Genomic DNA, 22,638 nt, shown 5'->3' on the forward strand with positions numbered 1-22,638 from the left:
TTGGGACACTAAATCCATAGGGAAGAAACAGTCTAGGCAGAGTGCAAGGACAGTGTAAATTCAGATGCCATTGAAAAATGCTAATTACAAAGGCAAGGAAAGCATGATTTAGTGAACCTCATACAAATTGAAGACCTTGGGCTCCAAGGCACTTTTGTGGACTTTTTCACCATTTTTCCCCTGTGAACTTGGGCAAGGACCTTCACCTCCATGTTTTAATGCCTGTTTCTATCCATCAGTACTGAACGTGTGCTTTAAGGTGGCTATTGTAGAGACAAAACCTGATTTAACTGTGGAGACAGTGAGTGCTCCATGCCATCTTGGCACTCATATTCGTAATCTATGAAATAAGAGTCCAGGCCTTCCCACATAGGATGACATTGGATGGACTTAGGACAAGAGAAGGAATATACATAGGGCATCTTCTATATGCCAAGTACCATGCCAGATACTTATAACTTTATCTTACCTAACTCCTAAAATGGCCCTATTAGAAGCCTATTTTGTAGTAGAAGAAACTACAGATCGAGGGTTAAAAATTTTCCCAAGGGTCACACATCTAGAAAGTAGTAGACCCAAGATCCAAACCCAGGTCACTCTGACTCCAAAGTCCATATTCCTTCTAGCCAGTCAATCATGAGTCTTGAGTGAATTTGGAGGGTTTGCCCTGAAAATCTGGCATCTCAGAATGCTCTTATTATGTCAGTTGACATTAGCACAGCTTTTTTCATTAGGAGAATGAAGTGAAACATCTGGTGGAACGGATGATGGCACTGCAGACTGATATCGTGGACTTGCAGAGGAGCCCAATGGGTCGGAAGCAGGGGGGGACTCTGGACGATCTGTGAGTACCAACTGAGCAGGGGACCACACGCTGTCCCTAGCACATGCAGAAGCCCTAACCAGAGTTTCCATATGTATTATGTTGAGATCACGTGTGGTTATTATGGAAGCTCTGTGAGACCACTCTCCTCTAGAGCGCATTCCCCAATGAATCATTTTGGAATGTTCCAGAGATGAGCGAGGGCAAGTTACCATCACTCTGAGCCTGAGTTTTCATCTCTATTTAGTGGCCAGAAAAACTGTCTGACTTCCCAGAATTGTAGGATCAGTTCAGATAATGCATAGAGAAGTGGTTCATAATCAATCAAGGCTTTATGTAATGCAAGGAGCCTTTACCATGTATTAGATGTCACTGTTCAGCCAGCCCCCCTACCCAAGTGTGGATCGAAGAGCAGAAAGTCAAGCAGAGAAACCTGGCAACTCCTAGAAGTTTGGACCTGGAAACTGTTCATTTGAATCTTTATCAGGAGTTTGGCCTTGGCTCTGGGAGGGGACAAGGGGCCCAGGCAAAGCAGTCCTACTTGTAGGAAATCACATAGGTGTATGCAGCCCCTGCAGTGAAGACGGAAGAGATGCCAGCAAGCACATCATCCTCTCAGGAGCTGTCCTATTTGGGCTCAGCAGTATCCTCTGATGCTTTTACCATGATTCTCAGGAACAGGAGTCCGAATATCAGAAATCTGATTTATTTGTATTCTACATTTTCTCAAATCATTTATTCTCCTGCAGTTTTCAGATGAAAGTCACTTCTGAAAATGTCAGCCAGTCTCACTGTGTTAAGGAGGGAAAGGGATAGGAGTTTGTGTCCACCCTGGGCCTGAGGGGAAGCCATGTTCTCCAGTCCAGCCTCAGGTCCAGTGCTGGCACCTGGAATCACTATTGCGGAAGCCAAGTGGATGGGAATTCCAGAAATCTGAGGGACAGAATGGAAACTCCTTTCCTTAAGATTCTCTCTCATTAAACCTTGGAGATGTTTGATTTTTGATAACGAAGGCTCTCACTCTCTTATTATAGATATCACCTGTAATATCACCAGAAATAATCATTTTCTTCAGTCAAGACATATTGCCAGTCTTGCTTCTAGAAATCAGTAATTCTGCTGGCAGGAATTAGCTCATCAGTGCTTCAGATGTGCTTATTTGGCCTCAGATCTAGACAGAGCTGCTTTTTTGTATATTTCAGAGAAGAGCAAGCAAGGGAGCTTTACAGGAGACTAAGGGAAAAACCGAGAGGTAAGTGGGCTTTTATGTCTGGCTCGGGTGCCTTGTTATCTCAAGTATGAGGCATTGGTACTCTCTGCCAGCCACCTGGAGGAACTGTGCAACTTCTCTCCTCTTTCCAGACCAACGAACTGAGGGTGACAGTCAGGAAATGGTGCGGCTGCTACTTCAGGCAATCCAAGGCTTTGAAAAGAAAGTGCGAGTGATTTATACCCAGCTCAGGTATAAGCCCCGACTTTCCTACTTGAGGTGGAATGTGGAGAAGCAGCGAGACTGTGTGAGGCCATTTCCTCACTCCCCTCTGATGTGCTTAAACCACCTGGAGAAAATTTATTTGGAGCTGCTGATTGGATTCATAATTGACAGAAATTATGTTCTTCTGCTTTCTCCAACCCAAATGCCACTGGAATTTGCCTTGTTTATTCTTTACAGTAAAACCGTGGTTTGCAAGCAGAAGGCTCTGGAATTGTTGCCCAAGGTGGAAGAGGTGGTGAGTTTAATGAATGAGGATGAGAAGACTGTTGTTCGGCTTCAGGAGAAGCGACAGAAGGAACTCTGGAATCTCCTGAAGATCGCTTGTGTGAGTGAGCCCCTGAAGCCCGGCCCACAGCCCTCAGTCTGCCACTGTTCTGTGCCTTTCCACCTCTGTGCAGCTGTCACCACCCCACGAGGGAGACCGCAAAGCCACAGATAAACCACTCAGCTGCTGCTGCTCAATTTTCTCTTCTCCATGAGTCACAATGAGCAGGAGGGGCAGAGTTAGGGCCTGGGCCTGTTGTTTTTATTTATGCATGTATTCATTTCCTGTGGCTACTGTAATAAATTACCACAAAGTATTCTGTCACAGTTCTTGGGGACAGAAGTCTGAAATCAAGGTGTTGGCAGGGCTGGGCTGCTTCTGTAGGCTCTAGGGGAGAATCCCTTTCTGCCCCTCTAGCTTCTGGTGGCTCAAGGAATACCCAGGCATTCCTTGGCTTGTGACAGCATCACTCCATTCTTTGCCTATCTTCACATGGCCTTTTCTGTGTCTCTCTTCTGGGTATCTCTTATAAGAACACTTGTCATTGGATTTCGGTCACATCTGAATAGTCCAGGATGATGTCATCTTGGGATCCTTAACTGTATCTGTAAAAACCGTTTTTTCCAATAAGGTCACATTCCCAGGTTCCTAGAGTTAAATATAGACAGACCTTTTGAGGGTCTGCATGTCAGCACAGTGTGGTTGACCCTCATCTATGTCTGCTGCTTCGTATTGTAACTCATACATTCTGTGCCTACCATCTCAGTGTAGCTGCAATTCCACTGAATGTTGCTCAGAAAGAAAACATAACACAAAAAAAGAGAGCCCAGGACAGTGAAAGGAAAAGAGCCAGGCAAAAGCCATGGAAACCAGAGCCAATGGGAGAGTAACCCCCACTCTGAAGACCGCAAAAAGGTGAAAAAGGTTGAAAGGAGAGCTATGTAGTTATCAATAGCCTTTAAGAGCAAAGAAGAGAATGGGAAGGAAGATAGTTGCTTAAGGTGGAAGCAGGACACACGGATGGTGTTTTTTCAGGTCATGGAGATAAGCATATTTGTAGGCCAAGCAGAAGGAGACAGTGTACTGAGGGGTTCATAGTATCAAAGAGATAGAAGACAGTGAGTTTCTAGTCCTGAGACCAGTGGAGAGGTCAACATCATGAGCATGAGTTGAAGTCTTGTCCTTGGGAAGGGGTGAGTGACATTTCCTCCTACAAGTAAGGAGGGAAAGAAACGAGGAGAGATGACAAGACAGGGAAAGTTTAAGATGGAGAGAGAAGTCGAGCTATTCACAGGTGATGGCCTGACCTGCCTTGTCTATCCATTTGACATTTATTGAGTGTTGACTATGCCCAGCAGTGTGATGAAAACTGGAGATAAAGGAGGGAGAAAAAAGCATGGTGCCTGACCCGAGGAGCTCATACTCTTGTGAGGGGCACAGACAGGGAAATGAATGGAACAATTTCGAATGGAAAGTGCTCTATAGCAGCTGTAGGAAGCAGGAGCTATAGCACGAATGCAGAGGAGGTGTGCCAGCTTGTTTTAGAGGTGAGGGAACCATGGGAAACGTTCCCAAGGAGGTGCTGTTTCACCTGAAGAATGAGTAGGAGGTAGGTGGTTAGGTGATGATGAAGTCAAAATTGGGTGCTGGAATAGCTGATTGAGATTAGACCTTGACATTCAGGTGGAAAAGAGGGTGTGGAGCCAGGATGTGTCCCATAGCTTGAGAGGCTGAAAGGGTTGAAGAACTGCAGGCTACAGTGAGGGCAAGGAAAGGGGTCAGTGAGCAGTAGATGAGGCCAGCAGATGAGAGTGTGTTGGGGACTCGAAGAGGAGAGATGGCTTGATGTGCTGAGAAGGTTGACCATAGGTCATGTCTGTGAGCTGCAGGCGTAAGGAAGTACAAGTAGCTAGAGCAGGAGCCATTAGTTTAGCATCTTGGCTTTGAGGTGGAGTGGTTACAGCATCCTGGGAGTCAGAATATCTTGGTTTTCTTCTCAGCTGCCCCACAGATGGGTGATTCAGTCACTGATAACTTTTTTGTGTGTTTCAGTCTTCTGCTTGGAAAAGAATAAAAACCTCTCTCTTTCAGTTTCCTTATAAGTGTTCACTAAGCAACCAAACTAATGAAATAAAGCCTACAAATACAGGCACTCAAATCTCTGTATTTAGAATCTTTTATCAAAAAGTACACCTGTAAATAGAGAAACATTTACTAAACTTAAATGCAAACTATTAGCTATTGTCACAGATAGAAATGTTGACCAATATTCTCTAGGAATAGCATGTGTCTTATGGCCAGTTGTCTTGTGAGAAAATACCATAGTGTGAATGCAAAATTTGAATCAGCCCTTTGCTCCAAAATTTTGTCGACTTTCTTTTTGGTTTTGTCTTTTAGAGCAAGGTCCGTGGTCCTGTCAGTGGAAGCCCAGATAGCATGAATGCTTCTCGCCTTAGTCACTCTGGTCAGCTGATGTCTCAGCCTCCCAACGCCCCCTACAGCTTGCCCGAGACAGTCAACAAAAGGTACGTCATTGTCATCAGTTACAGTGCCAAGTGTAATATTCAAGAGAACTTGAATATTAGGAGGTCATGGGATAGAAATGCACCAATAGACCATTTTGTCTGTCCGATGATCTTGTGCGTGTTTTTCCTTTGTGTTTGTTACATATGCTAGGCACTGTGGGGACAAATGTCTCATAGTCCCTTGTAACTTGCTAACTAAAGTTTCCTTGTCTTAGGGTTGGGTTACTAATTGCTCAATAAGAATATTGAAAGTGCTAGTCAGTCACATGCTGTAATATAGTCCATCAATCATTACCTGTTCTTCAAAACCAGCTTCCCTGCAGGGAGGGCCCTATTCATCCCCCCTGAGTTCTCTCTTCCTCCCTTTCACCCTCCATCCCTTTGGATTACCAACTTCCCATTTTCCTCCCACGGCCTCCCATCACCTCTCATTCATCCCTTCCTTCCCCTCCTGTCACCTGTACACTGATACAGAGGTGGTGAACAGAACACTTCAGCCCTTTCTGGCAAGCCTTTTTGCCTCCCTGCTTCATATCTTTACTTCCTCCAAGCCCTCTTTGGTCAAATTAGTCTTTACAAAACACCATTTGAAGTTATTCCTTGGTCAGTAACTAGCAATGGCTTCCCATTCCCTAGAAGATCCAGCCTGAGCCTTTTCAAGGCATTCACGGGCACCTCACAGCGGCTGTGCAAGAGGATCCCACTGTTCCCACACAAGTTCTTGCTCTAGCTCAGTTTACCTTTAAGTCTGGTCCAGACCAGCAGCATCAACAGCACCTTGTTAGAAATGTAGATTCTGAATCAGAAGCTCAGGGGTGGGGCACAGCAGCCCGTGTTTCACTAGCCCTGGCAGATTCTGATGCACACTCAAGTTTGAGAGCCACTCTCTGGCAGATGCCCTTCCCTGGAGCAGTCCTGCCATCTGGAGGGCACATCTGCTTCCTGTCTCCTCTGAAGCCCTGAGCGCACATGCACACAGGGATTGCTCTCTTCTTGGATCACCTGTGGGGATCGTTTGTTTCTAATTCAGTCCCATACCTGTTTATTCAACACCTTCTATGTGCCAGGCCCTAGGCAGTGAAGGTAGTTAAAATCAGTTCCTGTCTACGGCCATGCCACCCTGAACAAGCCCAATCCCGTCTGATCTCGGAAGCTAAGCAGGGTAGGGCCTGGTTAGTACTTGGATGGGAGAACACCTAGGAAGACCACGTGCTGTAGGCATTAAAAAATAATAATAATAAGGGATTGTAAGCTGACAAGGTCCTTGAAATCTGTGAGGTCAACCAAGGGTTGCCGCGCCTAAAAAAAAAAAATCAGTTTCTGTAGGCAAATCTATAGACATAGAAAATAGATTAATGATTGCCTATGGCAGGTGGGGAAGGGGGATGGGAAGTAGCTAATATGGGTGCAAGATTTCTTTTTGGGTGATGAAAATGTTCTAAAACTAGATTATCATGGTGGTTGTATAACTCTGTAAATATACTGAAACTATCAAATTGTATACTTTAAATGGGTGAACTTTATGTTATATAAATTTATCTCAATAAAGCTGTTTTAAAAAAGTCCTGTTCCTGTATTTGAGGAGTTCATAGCCTATACTGTTTTGGTATTTAATCATATATGGCCTTAGGTTCTTAATTCTCTCTCCAACCTACTGTGAGTTCTTTAAGGATAGTAACCAGGTCCTATTCCTCTTACGTTGCCCTCTGGAGCTGGCATTGAGCCTTTAACCTGGTTAGCAGCCCCATAGAAGAGGCTAAGGAAAAAGATGCCTTCTGTGCCTACCATCAGAGTGTCACACTTTGCAAGGTGAGAGGAGTTTCAAGACACTGTCTTCCTGGATTTGTCACATTCCCTCTAATGATATCCTCAAAGCCTTAGAAAAGTCATCCTGGGAGCACAGGTTGCCAGTTGTCTTTCCATATCATAGAACTGAGGTTAAAAAAGGACGAATAACTTATTATATTCTCCCCTATTTCACCATGGCCTATTCTTGATAGGACACGTGCATTTCTTATTATAGAAAAGAGAGAACACAGGTTAATGAAATCAGTTTCCAGAACTTGCTTTTCTGTAGACCTCAAGGAACTGTGGAAATTGCTTGGTTTGTATATATTTTTTCCATTTCAAAAATTGAAAAACAGGTGATTTGAGAGATTTCTTTAGATTTTGGTAGTTTGGAGAGAATTAATAAATTCAGCTGTCTAGTTAAGTCTGAAAGAACTCTTAATTTTTTATTAAGCAGGGATCTGTTTGCTTTTTCACATTGTGACCAGTAATAATCATGGCTGGATTTGGGCTTCTGAAAATGCTTAATTAGATGCATGAAGTCAATAATCAATGACGTGGCGTTTTAAGACACTCAGAACCAAAATAATTATTATTTAATTCTTAGAATCTTGCCAAAGCTATTTAAAAATATGCTAAACAGTAGGTTTATCTCTGAAAAAGTAATACTGACCACTTTCTAATAATTCGATCATTTTCTTTAGTGAAGAGTTGATGGCTGAAGCACATACTCTCTGCACCCAGCTAGAAAATGCAATGCAAGACACCATGAAAGAACAGGACCAGAGTTTACGGGTAATGAATGGCCTCTGTGAATCTCAGCTGTCCCATCCTTTCTACAGCAGACTAGAAAAAGAAAATGGAAAGGCAATCCAGCATTTCCTTGACCTCAGCATACACTTAGGATTTTCTAGTACAGCTGACCCTTGAAAAAGACAAGGGTTAGGGGCACCGACACCCCACACAGTCAAAAATCCACATATAATTTTTGGCTCCCCCAAAACTTAACTGCTTATAACCTACTGTTGACAGGAAGCCTTCCTTACCAATAACATAAACAGTCAATTTTGTACGTTATATATACTACATACAGTTATTCTTATAATAAAGTAAGCTAAAGAAAAAAAATGTTATTAAGAAAGTCATAAGAGAAAATACATTCACTGTATTTATGGAAAAAAATTCCCGTGTAAGTGGACCTGCGCAGTTCAAAACGTGTCATTCAAGGGTCAACTGTACATATTTATTCATCATCATCATCATCATCACCATCATAATGCTAACAATTATTGGATGGATACAAGTACTTTATGTGTACTATCTCATTTTATCCTTAATACACTCGATCCTTATGAAGAAGGTAACATTATTCTAAGGGCTTCTGCCTTCCCCCAGCCCCTGCAACTTTTGTACCATTGCTGAGCATCTGTATGTGTGTGTGTGTCAGTGGGGGGTGTTGCTGTGCTGGGCTTCAGAGATAAAACAAGAACCTGTCTTGGCCCTGCTTCCCAGGGACTCAGACCTTAGCAGTAGGTAGTACTAGTTATAGGGAAGCTAACATGAAGAAAAACTAATCACACTACATGTATGTTAACACAAAGCTAACATTGTGTGAGGATCTTAAGTCATTCCCTCAGCTCTTTAAATGGCCTTTTTCTGCCGATACAATCACCTGCTAGCAATTAAGTATGACTCCTAGGGTTTTGGCCTGATGGCAGAAGGGTGGATTAAAGCGTCATTAACTAAGATGGGGAAAGTTAAGAAGCTAGTGGGGCTTCTCAGTTTTCAGAAGACTCAGAGGGGATACTGCTAATTATAATCACCTATTTATTCAAGTGTCTTCTCCAATACTTGGGGCTTTGCATATGTTTCATTGCTGCTCTTCCTCTTCCTGGCATTGTATATTTTATCTTTTCATTGCTAATTTGCATTTCTGCCAGAGGAAAAGGAAGTCTAATCAGGCTATTTCATCTGGAAATCAATAGCTGAGATTTACTCTTGGTACCACCTACCCACAGTGAGCATAAATAAGTGCCATGAGCACAAGTAATATTAAAATTGCCTTTCCAGTTTCCATAGTCACAGAATCTTAGGGACTCCAGGCTAGTCCAAAGAAAAGATCCTGTATGGTTTTGAATATGTTACTTCAGCTCAAGGGTACCCTGCAATAACAAAACTATTATTAATGAGAGGATTTAAATTTCCTTCCAAATTGTGCTGGTTGCCTCCTGAAAATGAAAAACAACTCGAAGTATATTGGTGGCCATTGTATTTTTAACCTGCTTGTTGACTTTCAGTCTCTAGACTGGAGCTGGTTACAGATGGAAGAAGAGGAGCAGAATAGCCTGGAGCAGGCCTCCTGACTACAGTGGGTGGCCTGGACCACCTGATGGGGCTGCCTGGCCTGGTGCTCTCCCACAGTGGCCACTGCTATAATGACATCCCAGCAGTCTTTGGCACCCAGATATTCACTGTGGACCAAGGGCCCTCGTGGGCACCGCCAACAACTTGTCTGCACACTGGAAATCCTCCACCACAGAGGCCCAGCAAGCGCGGATGTCAGGCACAAGCTTTTAGGGAGACCAAGCCACAGCAGCTACTTTCTCTGCTCTGAAAAAAAGTGCTTCAAATACAGTTGCCCCACAGACCATTGGACAGATGTCTAATCTGAATCTTTCAGGACAAAGTAGGATCCACACTTGGTGCCAGCCTGTCTTCTCCTGACCCCCGCTGATCTCCAAAGGCCTTGATCCACCTGTCCTCACAGCTAGAATTTTATTGGATTCAGCTTTTCTTAAACAGACTTTTAAATCATGGACTTGATCTGGCCCCATCCTCTCTTCCTGTTTTCGTTTCACTGCTGCTAACATTTTCCTTTACCTACACTTTGGTAGTTGTCCTCCCTTGGGCAGTGTTGTAGATAAATGCTAAGCTCCCCCTGTCTGTAGTCCTTTGAGCCACAGAGTGACTCAGTAGAGCCAGCATGGAAGAGCAACTCCATTCCTTTGGATTCCAAAGATTACCTGAGAGTGAGTTGTCATGGAGAAGAAGAAAAGGTTATCTGTCAACCACAGTGCCCACACCCCCTGTCCTTGCTCAGACACATCTGTGTGTAGCTGCGATGGGATGGGGAGTCCCTGCATCTCATATCATCTAGCAGTATTATTAAATTGATTTATTTAAAAGTTTCTGTATCTCGTAACATGAATCAAATACATATACTAGGTCCCACAATCCAACTTCATAGAAAATTTTATAAACTAGAATAGTGTCCCTGGATCAAACATTGCTACAGCACGAGCACTGCTTTTTTGACATTTCCCAAAACTTCACCTTTATATAAAATAAAGGAGGAATGCAAAACAAATTCAAGGTAGTGGCGGTAGAGGTAGTGAGAAGTAATCCAGCTCAAATATATATTCTGGAGACAGATTAGACAAGACTTGCAAACAGATTGGATGTCTAGTGTGAAAAGAGCAATTAAGTATGACTCCTAGGGTTTTGGCCTGGTGGCAGGGTGGATTAAAGCATCATTAACTAAAATGGGGAAAGTTAAGAAGCTAGTGGGGCAAGAGTTCTATTGGATATTTTATCTTTGAGGTGCCTATTAAGGACAACTAGAGATGAGCCAGTGGGCAGTTTGATATATGGGGCTAGAACTCAAGGGAGATAAGGACTAGAAATATAAATTTAGGAGTCTTCAAACTAGATATGACATTTAAAAAGGTGAAACTGGACAAAGTGGAAAAGCTGGTTAGAAGATCAAGGCCTGAGGCATTTTCCCATAGAGGTTGGAGAGTAGAAGAGCTGGGAACTGGCCCACTCACAAAACAACAAACTTGAGTGGCTAGTAAGGAAGAAGGGAAACAGAGCATGTTCTATCTTAGAAGCCAATTGAAAACATTATTTCATGAAGAGAGTGTTAAGTGAATCATGTTATTGATCGATCGAAGATGACAGAATTGATTATTTTCCTTGGATTTTCTGGCACTAATTTTTTTTTTTATTGGTGTAATACTATATAAAAGTGATCTCACAATTCCCTAGAGTAACTTTCATTATTCAGAAGTAATAACTTTTTTATTTAATGAGATGATTATTTTTCAGAACAAAATAATATGAAATTTTATTTTGCCTGGAATAGAGATTGGATGGGAAAAAAAGAACAAAAAAAGTCAGAAGACTCATATCTAAATGAAGGTAGGAATCAAGGTGTTAAGCTGCGGAATAAAGTTAAAAGGCAAGGGATAAGAGAACATACAAATATTTTTTAAAATATACAAATTGTGTAAAAAGGATTAGTAGTAATATATTAAAAATCTAACAAATGACTACACTAGAAAATGAACAAAGGATATAAATAGGAAATTCACACACAGAAATACAAATGTCCATAACTTAAAATGTATACTGATATTGTAAAAAAAAATACAACCAGGTACAACGTAATTAAACTAATTATAGCTAAAGCATTATTCCATTATTGAAAAATAATGGGAATTTAAAGAGGACTGGATTAGAAGACTGGAACTATATGTCCCAAAATATTAACATTGGTTAAACTGGATGGTTCGACGATCATTGATTTCGATTTTCTCCTTTTATACATTTTACAGATTTTTCTACAGCAACTAGGTATCATTTTGTAATAATTTTATTTGCACATAAAGCAATTGCCTGGAATTGGAAGCTTAGTGTAAACTCCAGGAGTTACACTTGTGAAAGAAAATACTGCTGATGTCACTTTCATTTCTCAAGCAGAACTGTAAATTTCTCAGATATAGGTCATCATGCTGTAATGATAGTTTCATTGCTCATTAGGTGAAGCACTTCTCCCTCCCTAATGTTTTTTTCACTTTAGTCCATACCGGAAAAGGCAGGAGGATAAAAAAATATATTTTGACATTGGTTGGCATATGCGCTTAAAAGTTTTGTATGGGAGGCTTTCCTCTTATTGGCATATTTCATTCCAGGCTCCTGCTGCACCTAGTAGAGGAGAATGCCATTGTAGTTTGGACTGCGCTGTATTTTTACAGAAAGTTTTGACAGTATGACGCAGGTGTTGCCTCATATCACATAAAATACGCCATGCATTCGGCAACTATTATTGTGCACATATAATTCGTGCATTGAGCAGTTGTCAGTATTCTCTCACTCCACCCACCACCTTATATAACGCACCATCCGAGGTTGTGACGAGTCAAAACTGGACTCCTCTACTAGGAAGAGGATTTCAGAGAAGCGTACTGGGAAAACACACAATGTCTTAGGTTAGCAATCCAGGTCTTCCCATAGGAACCCCATTGGGATGTAATTCGGAGGTATCCACTTTCCAACTGCCAAATTCAAGTTTCAGGTCCCCTCTACCCTCTTGGTTCCCTTTTATCACACGCCGACGCACCGCCGCTCAAGCCCAGACGCCGGCACCGGCCCTAGCCCTGACGTCACCACGCGCGCCGCGCGCCGCGCCTCCTGTCAGAGGCAGCCATTGTTCAGCGGCTCACGCTGTCTGTGCCGGGGCTGGGCTGGTCCTACCCGCCTCTCCAAGTCCCTGCCCCTCCTTAAAGCTGGGAGTGGGGGCCAGTCCCCGGCTCTGAGCACTCAGGGGTTCTTGGGTGCGGGCCACCATGAGCAAACGGAAGGCGCCACAGGAGACTCTCAACGGGGGAATCACCGATATGCTCACAGGTTAGCAGCGCGCCGGGGGCCGCTGGCTTCTCCTTTCCTCCCACCCCATTGCCTTCCCCACCTTCTCTCGCGTCCCCGCAGCCCAGTGAATGGGATCGTCCCCTCGCAGCGGGTAGTCGGTCTTTCTGTGCCGATCGTCCTTCCGCGCCGGTGGGCGGTGGCTGATTGTCAGTACTGCTGGGAACTCTTGTGTCAAAGCTTGTAGAAGTGGGAAGTCATTGTTTTTTAAAAGGCTGTTAAGTCCCCTTCCGGGAAACTCAGTTCTCATTTGTTTACTCGTGGTTCTTGTTCACCAGAGCCTTTTGTTGCCTTTTCAGAACTCGCAAACTTTGAGAAGAACGTGAACCAGGCTATCCACAAGTACAATGCTTACAGGTGGGACGGTGCAGCATTCTCTGGTAGCAAGCATTCTGGGATGTGTGGCATTTAAAAGGGCTGAGGGTCCAGTGGATATTTGGAACATCTGCAAGGGGGGAAAAAAAGCAAGAACTGAGAGTGTTTGACTCCGTGGTGGTACTTTACTGCAATATTTGTGAGAGAACTTGGGCAGAGTTCTGTAGGATCAATTCTGACTCCCAACTCTTGACTGAAAATAGGCTGATACATATTTTTCCCATCATCACACACGAATTACTGAAAATACAGTTTGATTTTAAGCCATAATGAAAGGCAGTGGATGAGGTCTCTGCTGTGAAATAGATGTAGTTCAAGGAATCAGCTCTTTCCATCTGGTTGGTCTGTGACAGATCCTGTCACCTTTTTGGATCCCATCCTTGTTCATCTAACCAGGGCCTTATCCTATACATTATTCTCACACCCACTTGCTTCTGATCCTTAGCCTATAAACATGTCCCAATGAAAAGCACAAAACAACTAGCTAGCAATTACCATATGTCTTTCCTCCACTTTACTGTGAACTTTCTTGTATACTCTGTGTTCCTTGTCCGGACTCCTACATCTCTAGTCATGCTTTATCTCATTGCAGTATACTTTATGTTTTACTATTCCTCTGAAAATGTTATTGGACTCATCATATTGGACTCTCAGTAACATTCACTACTAGCTCATTCCATTCAAGTCTTACCCCTGACTTCTGGGATGGCACAATCCTCTGTTCTTTCACCTCTTCTAGCTGACCTTTTCATGTTGATAGTTTCTAGAGGTCTGCCCTTAGCCATCTTTTCTCACTTTCATACTTTTTCTGGCAACCTTACCATCCTTGGCAGCTTTGGATACTGGTTATGTTCATGACTCCAAGTCTATATCTCACTGGGCTTTTCTCCAGATTTATAGGCCTATATTCCCTTTATCTCTACCTTTCAAAATGAAACTAAACTTCCTCCTTCCCTTCCCAGTCAGCATAATTCGAAGATGATTACACTCCCTCCTCTCTACCTCTTGTGACTTCCTTTGTAAACTAATTGTATTATTAGCCGCACATTTGATGATCTAGAAATCAGAGAGATATTCATCCCTATAATTTGAGTCACAGTAGGTTTCAGAGAGGAGTTTAGTCTTGAAGGAGCCCATCAGGGGATAAGTGAGGGGAAGAACAATCTAGAGAAGGAATCAAAACATGCCAAGGCATTGAGACATGAAGGGATATAACATTTTCTGAGAAGTCATTCATTCAGTTTGCGTAAGGGATATGGTCTGAGTTGGAAATGAGTCTGGAAAAGCAGTAGCACCCTGCATGTTCCTCCTTTCCCCCATCTACATTTCTTTTGATTGTGGCCAAAGTATTCTTTTGAAAATAGCTATGTGATCCTGCCATTCTTCCATATCAAATAATTAAATATTTCCTCTTAACTTTTATAAAGTTCAAACATATTGTAACATACAAAAGGCCTTTCATGATCTAATTCTTCCCTTTCAGGCTTTGTCATAGCTATAGTGCCAATTATCTGGAACTACTTGCCTTTACTGAAACAATTCCTTCCACAAACTGCCCTCAACCTACTTTTCCAGACTGATCATCAGTATTATGCTAATGAAGTTGAAATCCAAGACTAAATGTTTATATGTGTTAGAATAGAATGAAAAACAAGAATTCTAAAGATTATCCAATATTTATATTTTAGACTTAGATGTATTACTGGCTTTTTATCAGCATCAATGCTAAACCACATTTAGTATTGAAATTATAGACAGGATACCATCAGTGAGCTTCCAGGGTGTACTGAATCTGTCACCAGATTCCTGAGCTGGATATGTGTGGAGGTGGGCAAGCATCACACATCACTACCTTATGTGGAACTGAAATGAGAGCAATGGGGGAGGGGGGAATAAAGCTGTTATTAAGGGCATAGGAGAAAGCAGTTTAAACCATTAATTTAAAAATAGCTTTCCATGAGCCAATTGGGTATCTAGTGGTCTGAATACTACTAGGTGGCACATTTTTCTGAGAGTTATGAATAATTTCAAAAAACTAGCTATTAAAAAAAAAAAAAGACCCAATGATATTTCCCACTTAATTCTAAAAAGGGAAGGCAAGTTGTTTCCTTTATCTCCCTGGTTTTAAATACACAGTTATCCTCAAATGTGAGGATGTTGCAAGAGATACTTTTAAAAATTAAAGACATAGGTGGTCTGCCAGCTCATGTGAGTTTTTTATAAGTTTTATTCGAATATGGAAAATTAATTATCTTGGTGAAAGTTTAAGTTGCATATTTGCTTGTATGTGCCTTCCAATTTAAGAAAAATTAAGACCTTACTGGATTTATAATTGGTTTTCCTTTGTTTTTCTCTTATAGAAAAGCAGCATCTGTGATAGCAAAGTACCCACACAAAATAAAGAGTGGAGCGGAAGCTAAGAAATTGGTAAGTTTAGTGAGAAAGTTGATCGAAGAATTCACACATGTACAAATTTGGTGGACTCCTACAGAACTAAATTTGCCTCTCTAAAGTTGCCTTGACCACCAACACAAGCAGATTTCACTGCTCCTGATTTCTTGGAATAATATTTATGCTGTTTCAAGCACAATTTTTCAAGCTCAGAATATTTTGAGTGGAGGATCAGGTAGATTTTTAAAAATTAAATAGATGTAATTACAATTTTCTTTCTTTATATATAAATGTACTCACACTCATTTTCAGCTTGAGTGTAGAACTGAAGGAGAGTATGGTGACAGAGTGGTACTAGCATATCTGGTCCCCTGCTACTTTTTCCTGATCCCCAGGTATAGAACCTTATGTGAGTTAGTGTTCCCAAAGAGATCTTACCCACTAATAAGCACATGATTAAACCCATTTGTGTATTATGGCATTTAGCCCTATCCTCTGCAAATTCCATAAAGTCCTGTATGCTAGTAGTGTCACAATTTCTAAAGGGTCTCCTCTCTTGGTAATTTGTAATAATATTGCTAAAAATATCCTGGGAAAGTTTACCTATTGATAATCAGATTATTCTCTCATTGAGATCCCACTAAAAGATTCTAAGTTCTTCAAAACTAACGACCATATATATATTTTTTTTCCTTCAAAGATATCAAACTGACATGGCTTTGATTAGTCCAGGTCCCAATAGTTATTATCTTCTGTTGTTCTTTACCCACTTGTGTTTCACAAAAGTCCTCTAGAATTTAGGTAGTAATATTTGATTGTCCTTAATTTTCTCATGAGAGCCTTCAGAATATAAATTATAACTGTCTTTATATTTTCATCTTTCAGAGTCTTAACATTACCATAAATCTTATACTACTTACGATTACATGACAAATTATCCACATTAGCCATGTACTACATCTTTATCTTAAATTTATTAATACAAATCATGCTCTGGTGTATAGGTTTTAATCCTTTGTGCCATAAATTGTTCTCAACATCAGTATATCTTCCCCAAACAGATTAGCCAAGCAAGTTATAAATACATTAGACTTTAATTCCGAATTTCTGTATTGGTGAACTTACCCAGTATTAACCTCAGGAGCCACAAATACTTCCATTCTCTTCCCCTTTTATCACCATTGAATTTCCTTTTATATGTTAATCACAAATAGCCTGTTCATTGCTATTATCAAACAGAGGCAAACTTCTGTCAAGCTCTGATACACTTCATCTCCAATCTGAGTTTAAGATATATCCCAGAAAGAATACAAAAGTACCCAGAATTCCTTTAGCGTAAGACTGGACTTAATATGAAAATGTCATCTTTTTTTTTTAACTATTGTTTTTAAAACAGACCTACTTTCTAGTGCATATGAGTGCTTCTCAATAATTCTAGAAATTTCCAGAATAAGTATTTTGTCTTTTATTCCTTAATGTTAGGTACGAAAAATAGCCTCGGCCTAAATTGCTTTAGATCAATATGTCTCTTCTGCCATAGGATATGAGAAACCTGAGCAGTTTCCCTTTTCAAACCTAGTCTACTTACTAAATCTTATTTATTACTATCTGGTGTTTGCTATTTTCAAAACTTGAATATGTTTTCAGTACTCTTGGGACACATTAAATATAAAATAAAACAAGACTATAAAAGGGTAAAAAAAGAAAAAAACAAAAAGAAAAGACCAAAACAAACAAAAAGAATATAGAAAGATGAACTTAAGGCTAGGAGACAGTAGGAAGTAACTGGCACACATGTTATGCATGTTGAACATTTAACTGTAAGCATGAAAAAAAAGTTCAACTTCACTAATAATCAGAGCTGCAAATTAAAGCAAGGTGCTACATAGTGCTTGTTAAACTGTCAAGTATGATATGCTGTATGGATAAAGATGTGGAAAAAAAGACACTCATTTACTGCTGATCCAAAGAGTTAGTTGTTTACAACCTTTCTGAAGGATCTTGTGGCAGAACATTGGCAAAATGTATATATCCTTTGTCCCAGCAATTCCACTTTGAGGAACTTATCCTAAAGAAACCAGTAGAGCTATATGTATACAAGAATTCATTAGGTCATAATTTTTGAGCACTTATATACCAGATATTCACCCAGGTGCTAGGAATAAAGCAGCAAAAAGACAGAACCTCTGCTCTCTTAGGGCTTATTTTCTAGAGCAGTGCTAATTCAGTAACCATGAGTCACATTTGGCTAGTGAGCTCTTGAAATGTGGCTAATGTGACTGAGGAAATGAATTTTTAATTTTAATGTAAACTTAAATTGTCACAGCTGGTTGACTGCTGTGCAGTTGGACTGTGCAGTTCTAGGACAGTGGTGCTTCAAGTGTGATACCTAGACCAGCACATCAGCATCACCTGGGAACTTGTTAGAAATGCAATCTATTGAATCAGAAATTCTAAGGTGAGACTTGACATTCTGTGTTTTAACATATCCCCCAGGTGATGCTGATGTATGCAAAAGCTTGAGAACCTCTGTTCCAGATGAAATTCATGATAGCATTGTTATAATATCAAAAAGTGGAAACCATCTAAATGTTCACCTGTAGGGTATTTAATTACATTTATACACTGATATGCTATGCAGCCATTAAAGATAATATAGTTGCATTTATTTATTGATGTGGAAATTTTTTTCAGGATGTATTTTTAAGTTGAAAAAAAGTGCTTTACAAAGATGTATGATTCTGCTTTTGAAAGAAAAAAAGTATGTATATACATATGTAGTAACTCTGCTTTTATAGGTAAGCAGAAAATAAGTCAATATATAGCAGATGTTAAATAGGTTATAGTTTAATTTTCAGAGTGATGAAATTAACAAGTGAATTTTAATATTTTTCTTTATGCAACTTATATTTTCTAATTTTTCTACAACCAAAGTTAATTTTAAAATGCAGGAGTCACTTAGAATTGTTGTAAGGCTTTATAAGGCTTTTGTCGATCATTTAAATATTTTATCTTTGGGAGACTATGTTGTTACTGGGGCTTGATTTTCTGTCCTTTGTTTCAGTACTGGTTATGTGATGATCATTTGTTTTTCATTTGTCATTTTGTACTTTTTAGTGATTCATTTAGTAAACATTATATTTATATGACTTTTGTATTTTAAATTTTCTATATAGCCTGGAGTAGGAACAAAAATTGCTGAAAAGATTGATGAGTTTTTAGCAACTGGAAAATTGCGTAAACTGGAAAAGGTAAAATTGTAACTTCTTTGTTTGCTTATTTCATTATAATGTCTGCCTTTATGGCAACTATCATGGAGCACCATTGTAAGGTGATTGATGTCACTCTAGTGAGACTCAGAAGGAAAAGAGAAGAAGGGAGTTTACAGCCTTTAAGTGTTCTGTTTTAAAAATTTGAATTTATTTCTATAAAATGTTCACTTGTTTTATGTGGCATTTAAGAGGCTGTTAGCATATATGATAGAATTACCTCCTGTTTTCAGTACCGTTCAGAAGGGAGATTATAAACTTTGACTAAAAGATTTTATCTTTTAAAATTCTGTTTAAACTCTCCCAAGCATTTGTAAGGTTCTATTTCACCCTTGATGATCACGATTATATCACTTCTAGTCTTTTACGACTAAGTCTTTTAAAAGTATTAGATAAATTAGAAATGAGACATCTTCAGATGCTCTGTTATTTACCTAGAACTGCCTAGATTATGTATAAATACTTCTGTATGGGTTATCCAAGCAAATGTAAATGGCTCTTCTGGTCCCTTTACAGACTGGTACATTTCCAATAAGATCATTTGAGTCCTTAAAGCATTCCTAAATCATTGTTATGCTCCTTTTTTTCCCCTTAAAGATTCGGCAGGATGATACAAGTTCATCCATCAATTTCCTGACTCGAGTTACTGGCATTGGGTAAGAACTATTTTTAAACAGATGCAATAGTAGAGTTGGTTTAATTTTTTTATGTCAGCCAAACTAAAGTGCATGCTATTTCCCTTCAAAACCAATACCTTTCTACTTCTGTGTCTTTGCCCATGCAGTTTACTGGTTCTCCAGATGCTGCTTCTACTGTGAAAGCCCATCCAAGGAAAATGTTACCTCCTTCATGAAACCAGTTTGATTCCCCAGCCAGAAATAATCTCTCCTTCCTCTAAACTCCACTAACTCTTGCTCTCTGTATATCTTGTCACTCCCTTCAGATTACGCCTCTTTTGCTTCTCTGAGCGTAATATTTATCTTAAGCATTTAAACTTTTTTCCATAACACCAAGCATAGTACCTTATGAATTAGAAACAAGCATTCAAGCATTTTTTAATGAAGGAATCTTTATCTTAAAATTTGAACTAGTATGAAAGGGGGCTACTTTGGCACTGGGCAAAGTAAAGATGAGCCTTGAACTACTAAGGCTGTAATGCTTTTCTTAACTCATCTTCATGGAATGAGAAATTTTTTTAGGTATATGATGATCCTTTAAATGGCAATATTTTGATGAAAGTTACTCCAAAAATAGATTAAATTCCTAAATCTAGTATACTGAAAATGAACTTGACTCCTTGGAGACCCAATGTTAGTTAGTTAGTTAGAAGGTGTTTTAAAGAGCATCTGTTATATTATCTTCTTTTTCCAGGCAAGAAAACAATACAGAAAGTGATAACTATGGCAGAGCCATATCTCCTGACTCCCATTTCAGTTCTATTTTTTCTATGCGGTATTACCTTCTTGACATGAATATCAGTTTCTGTACCACACTGTTTCTGTACAAAATCTCTTTGTTAAATGTAATCTCAGGGGTCATCCCTCACCATCTAGTCTAAAGTAGGACCCAACTACTTTGTCATATTACCCTGTTTTAATTCATTTACCTGATATTTTTCTTGTTTGTTCATGTATCTATTTATTCTCTCTCTCTACCTAGTAGATTGTAAATAGTTAAGGCCAGGGTCCTTATTTGTCTTATTTCTGTTGTATTTTGAGTACCTAGAAGAGTATCTGGCACATAATAGGCCCTCAGTAAATCTCATGAAATGAATGAACAGTTTTCAAATGCCTGTATGTCTGTTTTATGAATAAAGTACTATGCACTATAACACCTAGCTATTTAGACATCTCTTTCATGTCCAAGTTCATGGATGCCTTGATAAATTTCAAGAATTCTTCTCTTCGAATAAAACTGAACATTACCAAAATAACCATGCAATTTTAGCAGGTGTTATTCAGCTCAATAGTAACTCTATATGTTTTTGACAAGAAAAGGCATTACTGGTTATTTGTTACAAGGATCCTGACTTTCACTTAATATTGAAATAATGCTTTGCTTTCTTTCTAGTCCATCTGCTGCAAGGAAGTTCGTAGATGAAGGAATTAAAACATTAGAAGGTGAGTATGTAAAATAGGTCACTAATTTTAGATTAAATATGGTTCTGAAGGACTGTTAATGCTCTAACAAATTGGAACTTGAAAAACTCTTTCTCAATTAGTAGATACAAACAGTAAGGTTTCTTTTTAACTCTACAGTAGAGAGTAGATATAAAGAGTAGTTTATATTTTCATCTTAAACATATTTAGGTTTGTAACTCAGAATAAAATCAAGAAGAACAAGAAATTCTTTTTTGATTTTAAGGCAGTGATTTCACTTGCAGATTTTTAGATGATTTAAATTCCCTTTGTTTCTTTAACAAAATTTTAGACAATAATAAAGTCCTACACATTCAGCTGCAAAGCTATTATATTTATTGAGAAGGATTCTGTAAGAGGCTTGCAATGCTTGTTGAATGAATTTTTGCTTTCAAAGAAGTGATAAAAATAGAGCCTAAGTAATTATGAAACCCTTCTCTTAAACTTAATATAGCAATCCTTTAAATATAATTTATTTCTTCATACATTTCAAGGTATACATATGGACTCATTAAAGTACATCTGTGGCATTTGGGATTTAATATTTGTGGTTTCAACTACTTGCAAGCAACCCAGAATGGTTCGTGGACAGGTTTTAGAAACTGACCTGGGTTTGAATCCATTCTCCACCACGTTTATTAGAATGAATGACTGTGGTGCCTTGGTTTTTATCTACAAAATGGCATAATCATTTCTGCCTCATGATTTAATGAAATAATGTATGTAAAGCACTAAACAGAGTTGTTAGTATCTAGTAAATACTTAAAGATAGTAACTGACTCTTAAGAGGCATGATTAATTAGAATTTATGTGAGCCATATGGCTAGAGAATGAACTCTGCTACATCTGCATCTCAGAGAGGGTTTGTGCTTTTCTGCTTGTGGCATATATAGTTTATCTGAGTGAAATATTGAATAAAGCGTTCAAAAATTTGTTTCTCAGAAGTATTCAGTTACATCCCTTGGGAATGTCAAGGATCTACTGTAATGGTTTTTATATTATTTCACAGTTCGGAGATATGTAATATAATAACTGTTGATACATCTGTTTATAACAAACTCAATATTCCTGTTTCATTTTCACTCGTATACTTTAGTGTTTTCTGTGTACACACAACTATGAGAAATACTAAGTGCTCCATATATCATAAAGATACTTATTTTTCTCCATTTTACATTTCCAGAGAGATGTGACTATAAGAATTACTTCTGAAGTATACTTACCTTGCTGTTTCTTTAACAAGGCTTACTTCTGTACTCATGCCTAGTAAAAGAACATCCAAATGGACTAAATCACTTTTAGATTTAACATATGATGTTATGATACGACAGTTTTTTAATTAAAAAAAGTGATGATACCTCTCCTTTCAACAGGATTTTTAGCACAGTCTCTATACAAATCGGTACTCAACAAATACTAACTGAACGAAGGAGTGAATAAACAAGCAAACAATATGAATGAGTTTAGTTACTCATAATACCTTCAGAAGTTATGGTTACTACTGCTGCTATTAACCATAAATTAAGCAATATAGGTTCTTATAGAGCTGCTCTTTGCTATAGTTAGTGAAATTTGATGTGATCTTGGTATGTTTTATCTACTATTTCATGTAACTGTAATTAAAATTTTGATTCAGTAAGTAAAAATCATGAATTAATTTGAATAGCTGAACATATTTTTTCATTGTTTTTTCAAAGTCATTTCAATGTATTTTCCAGGTAGTTCTTTGTAAAAAGGATCACTGAATTTAGCATTTTTTTCCAAAAATGTTTAAATTGGTACTTCAACTTTTTTAATCTTCTATACAGATCTCAGAAAAAATGAAGATAAATTGAACCATCATCAGAGAATTGGGCTGAAGTA

General features: G+C 39.1%; 2 protein-coding genes, 1 long non-coding RNA gene and 1 pseudogene across 4 annotated transcripts in view; 3 read left to right on the forward strand and 1 right to left on the reverse strand.

The window, feature by feature from the left end:
* IKBKB (inhibitor of nuclear factor kappa B kinase subunit beta) overlaps positions 1-10,084 on the forward strand; it is a 46,863-nt gene extending 36,779 nt beyond the window's left edge. Inside the window, exons 16-22 of one of the 2 annotated variants that reach the window (XM_039853936.1) lie at positions 735-844; positions 2,026-2,075; positions 2,186-2,285; positions 2,496-2,643; positions 4,981-5,108; positions 7,601-7,691; positions 9,194-10,084. In XM_039853936.1, coding sequence (XP_039709870.1) covers positions 735-844; positions 2,026-2,075; positions 2,186-2,285; positions 2,496-2,643; positions 4,981-5,108; positions 7,601-7,691; positions 9,194-9,259 — 693 coding nt within the window. In that variant the 3' untranslated portion in view covers positions 9,260-10,084. The remainder of the gene's footprint in view (positions 1-734; positions 845-2,025; positions 2,076-2,185; positions 2,286-2,495; positions 2,644-4,980; positions 5,109-7,600; positions 7,692-9,193) is intronic. The other variant, XM_039853937.1, reaches the window with a different exon arrangement.
* Positions 1-12,787, reverse strand: LOC120595667 (uncharacterized). The gene is made up of 2 exons (XR_005650932.1): positions 12,646-12,787; positions 1-3,188 (listed from the first exon to the last, which is right to left on the reverse strand). It is a non-coding gene; the product is annotated as an uncharacterized LOC120595667 (long non-coding RNA).
* LOC120595715 (uncharacterized) lies at positions 6,211-6,329 on the forward strand (annotated as a pseudogene).
* Positions 12,348-22,638, forward strand: part of POLB (DNA polymerase beta) — a 21,291-nt gene continuing 11,000 nt past the window's right edge. The window contains exons 1-7 of the mRNA XM_039853938.1: positions 12,348-12,584; positions 12,902-12,959; positions 15,338-15,404; positions 18,545-18,619; positions 19,235-19,293; positions 20,708-20,757; positions 22,584-22,635. Coding sequence (XP_039709872.1) covers positions 12,524-12,584; positions 12,902-12,959; positions 15,338-15,404; positions 18,545-18,619; positions 19,235-19,293; positions 20,708-20,757; positions 22,584-22,635 — 422 coding nt within the window. The 5' untranslated portion in view covers positions 12,348-12,523. The remainder of the gene's footprint in view (positions 12,585-12,901; positions 12,960-15,337; positions 15,405-18,544; positions 18,620-19,234; positions 19,294-20,707; positions 20,758-22,583; positions 22,636-22,638) is intronic.

Source organism: Pteropus medius, unplaced genomic scaffold, assembly GCF_902729225.1.
Source record: "Pteropus medius unplaced genomic scaffold, Ma_sr-lr_union100, whole genome shotgun sequence".
In the NCBI taxonomy this organism is placed as follows: Eukaryota; Metazoa; Chordata; class Mammalia; order Chiroptera; family Pteropodidae; genus Pteropus; species Pteropus medius.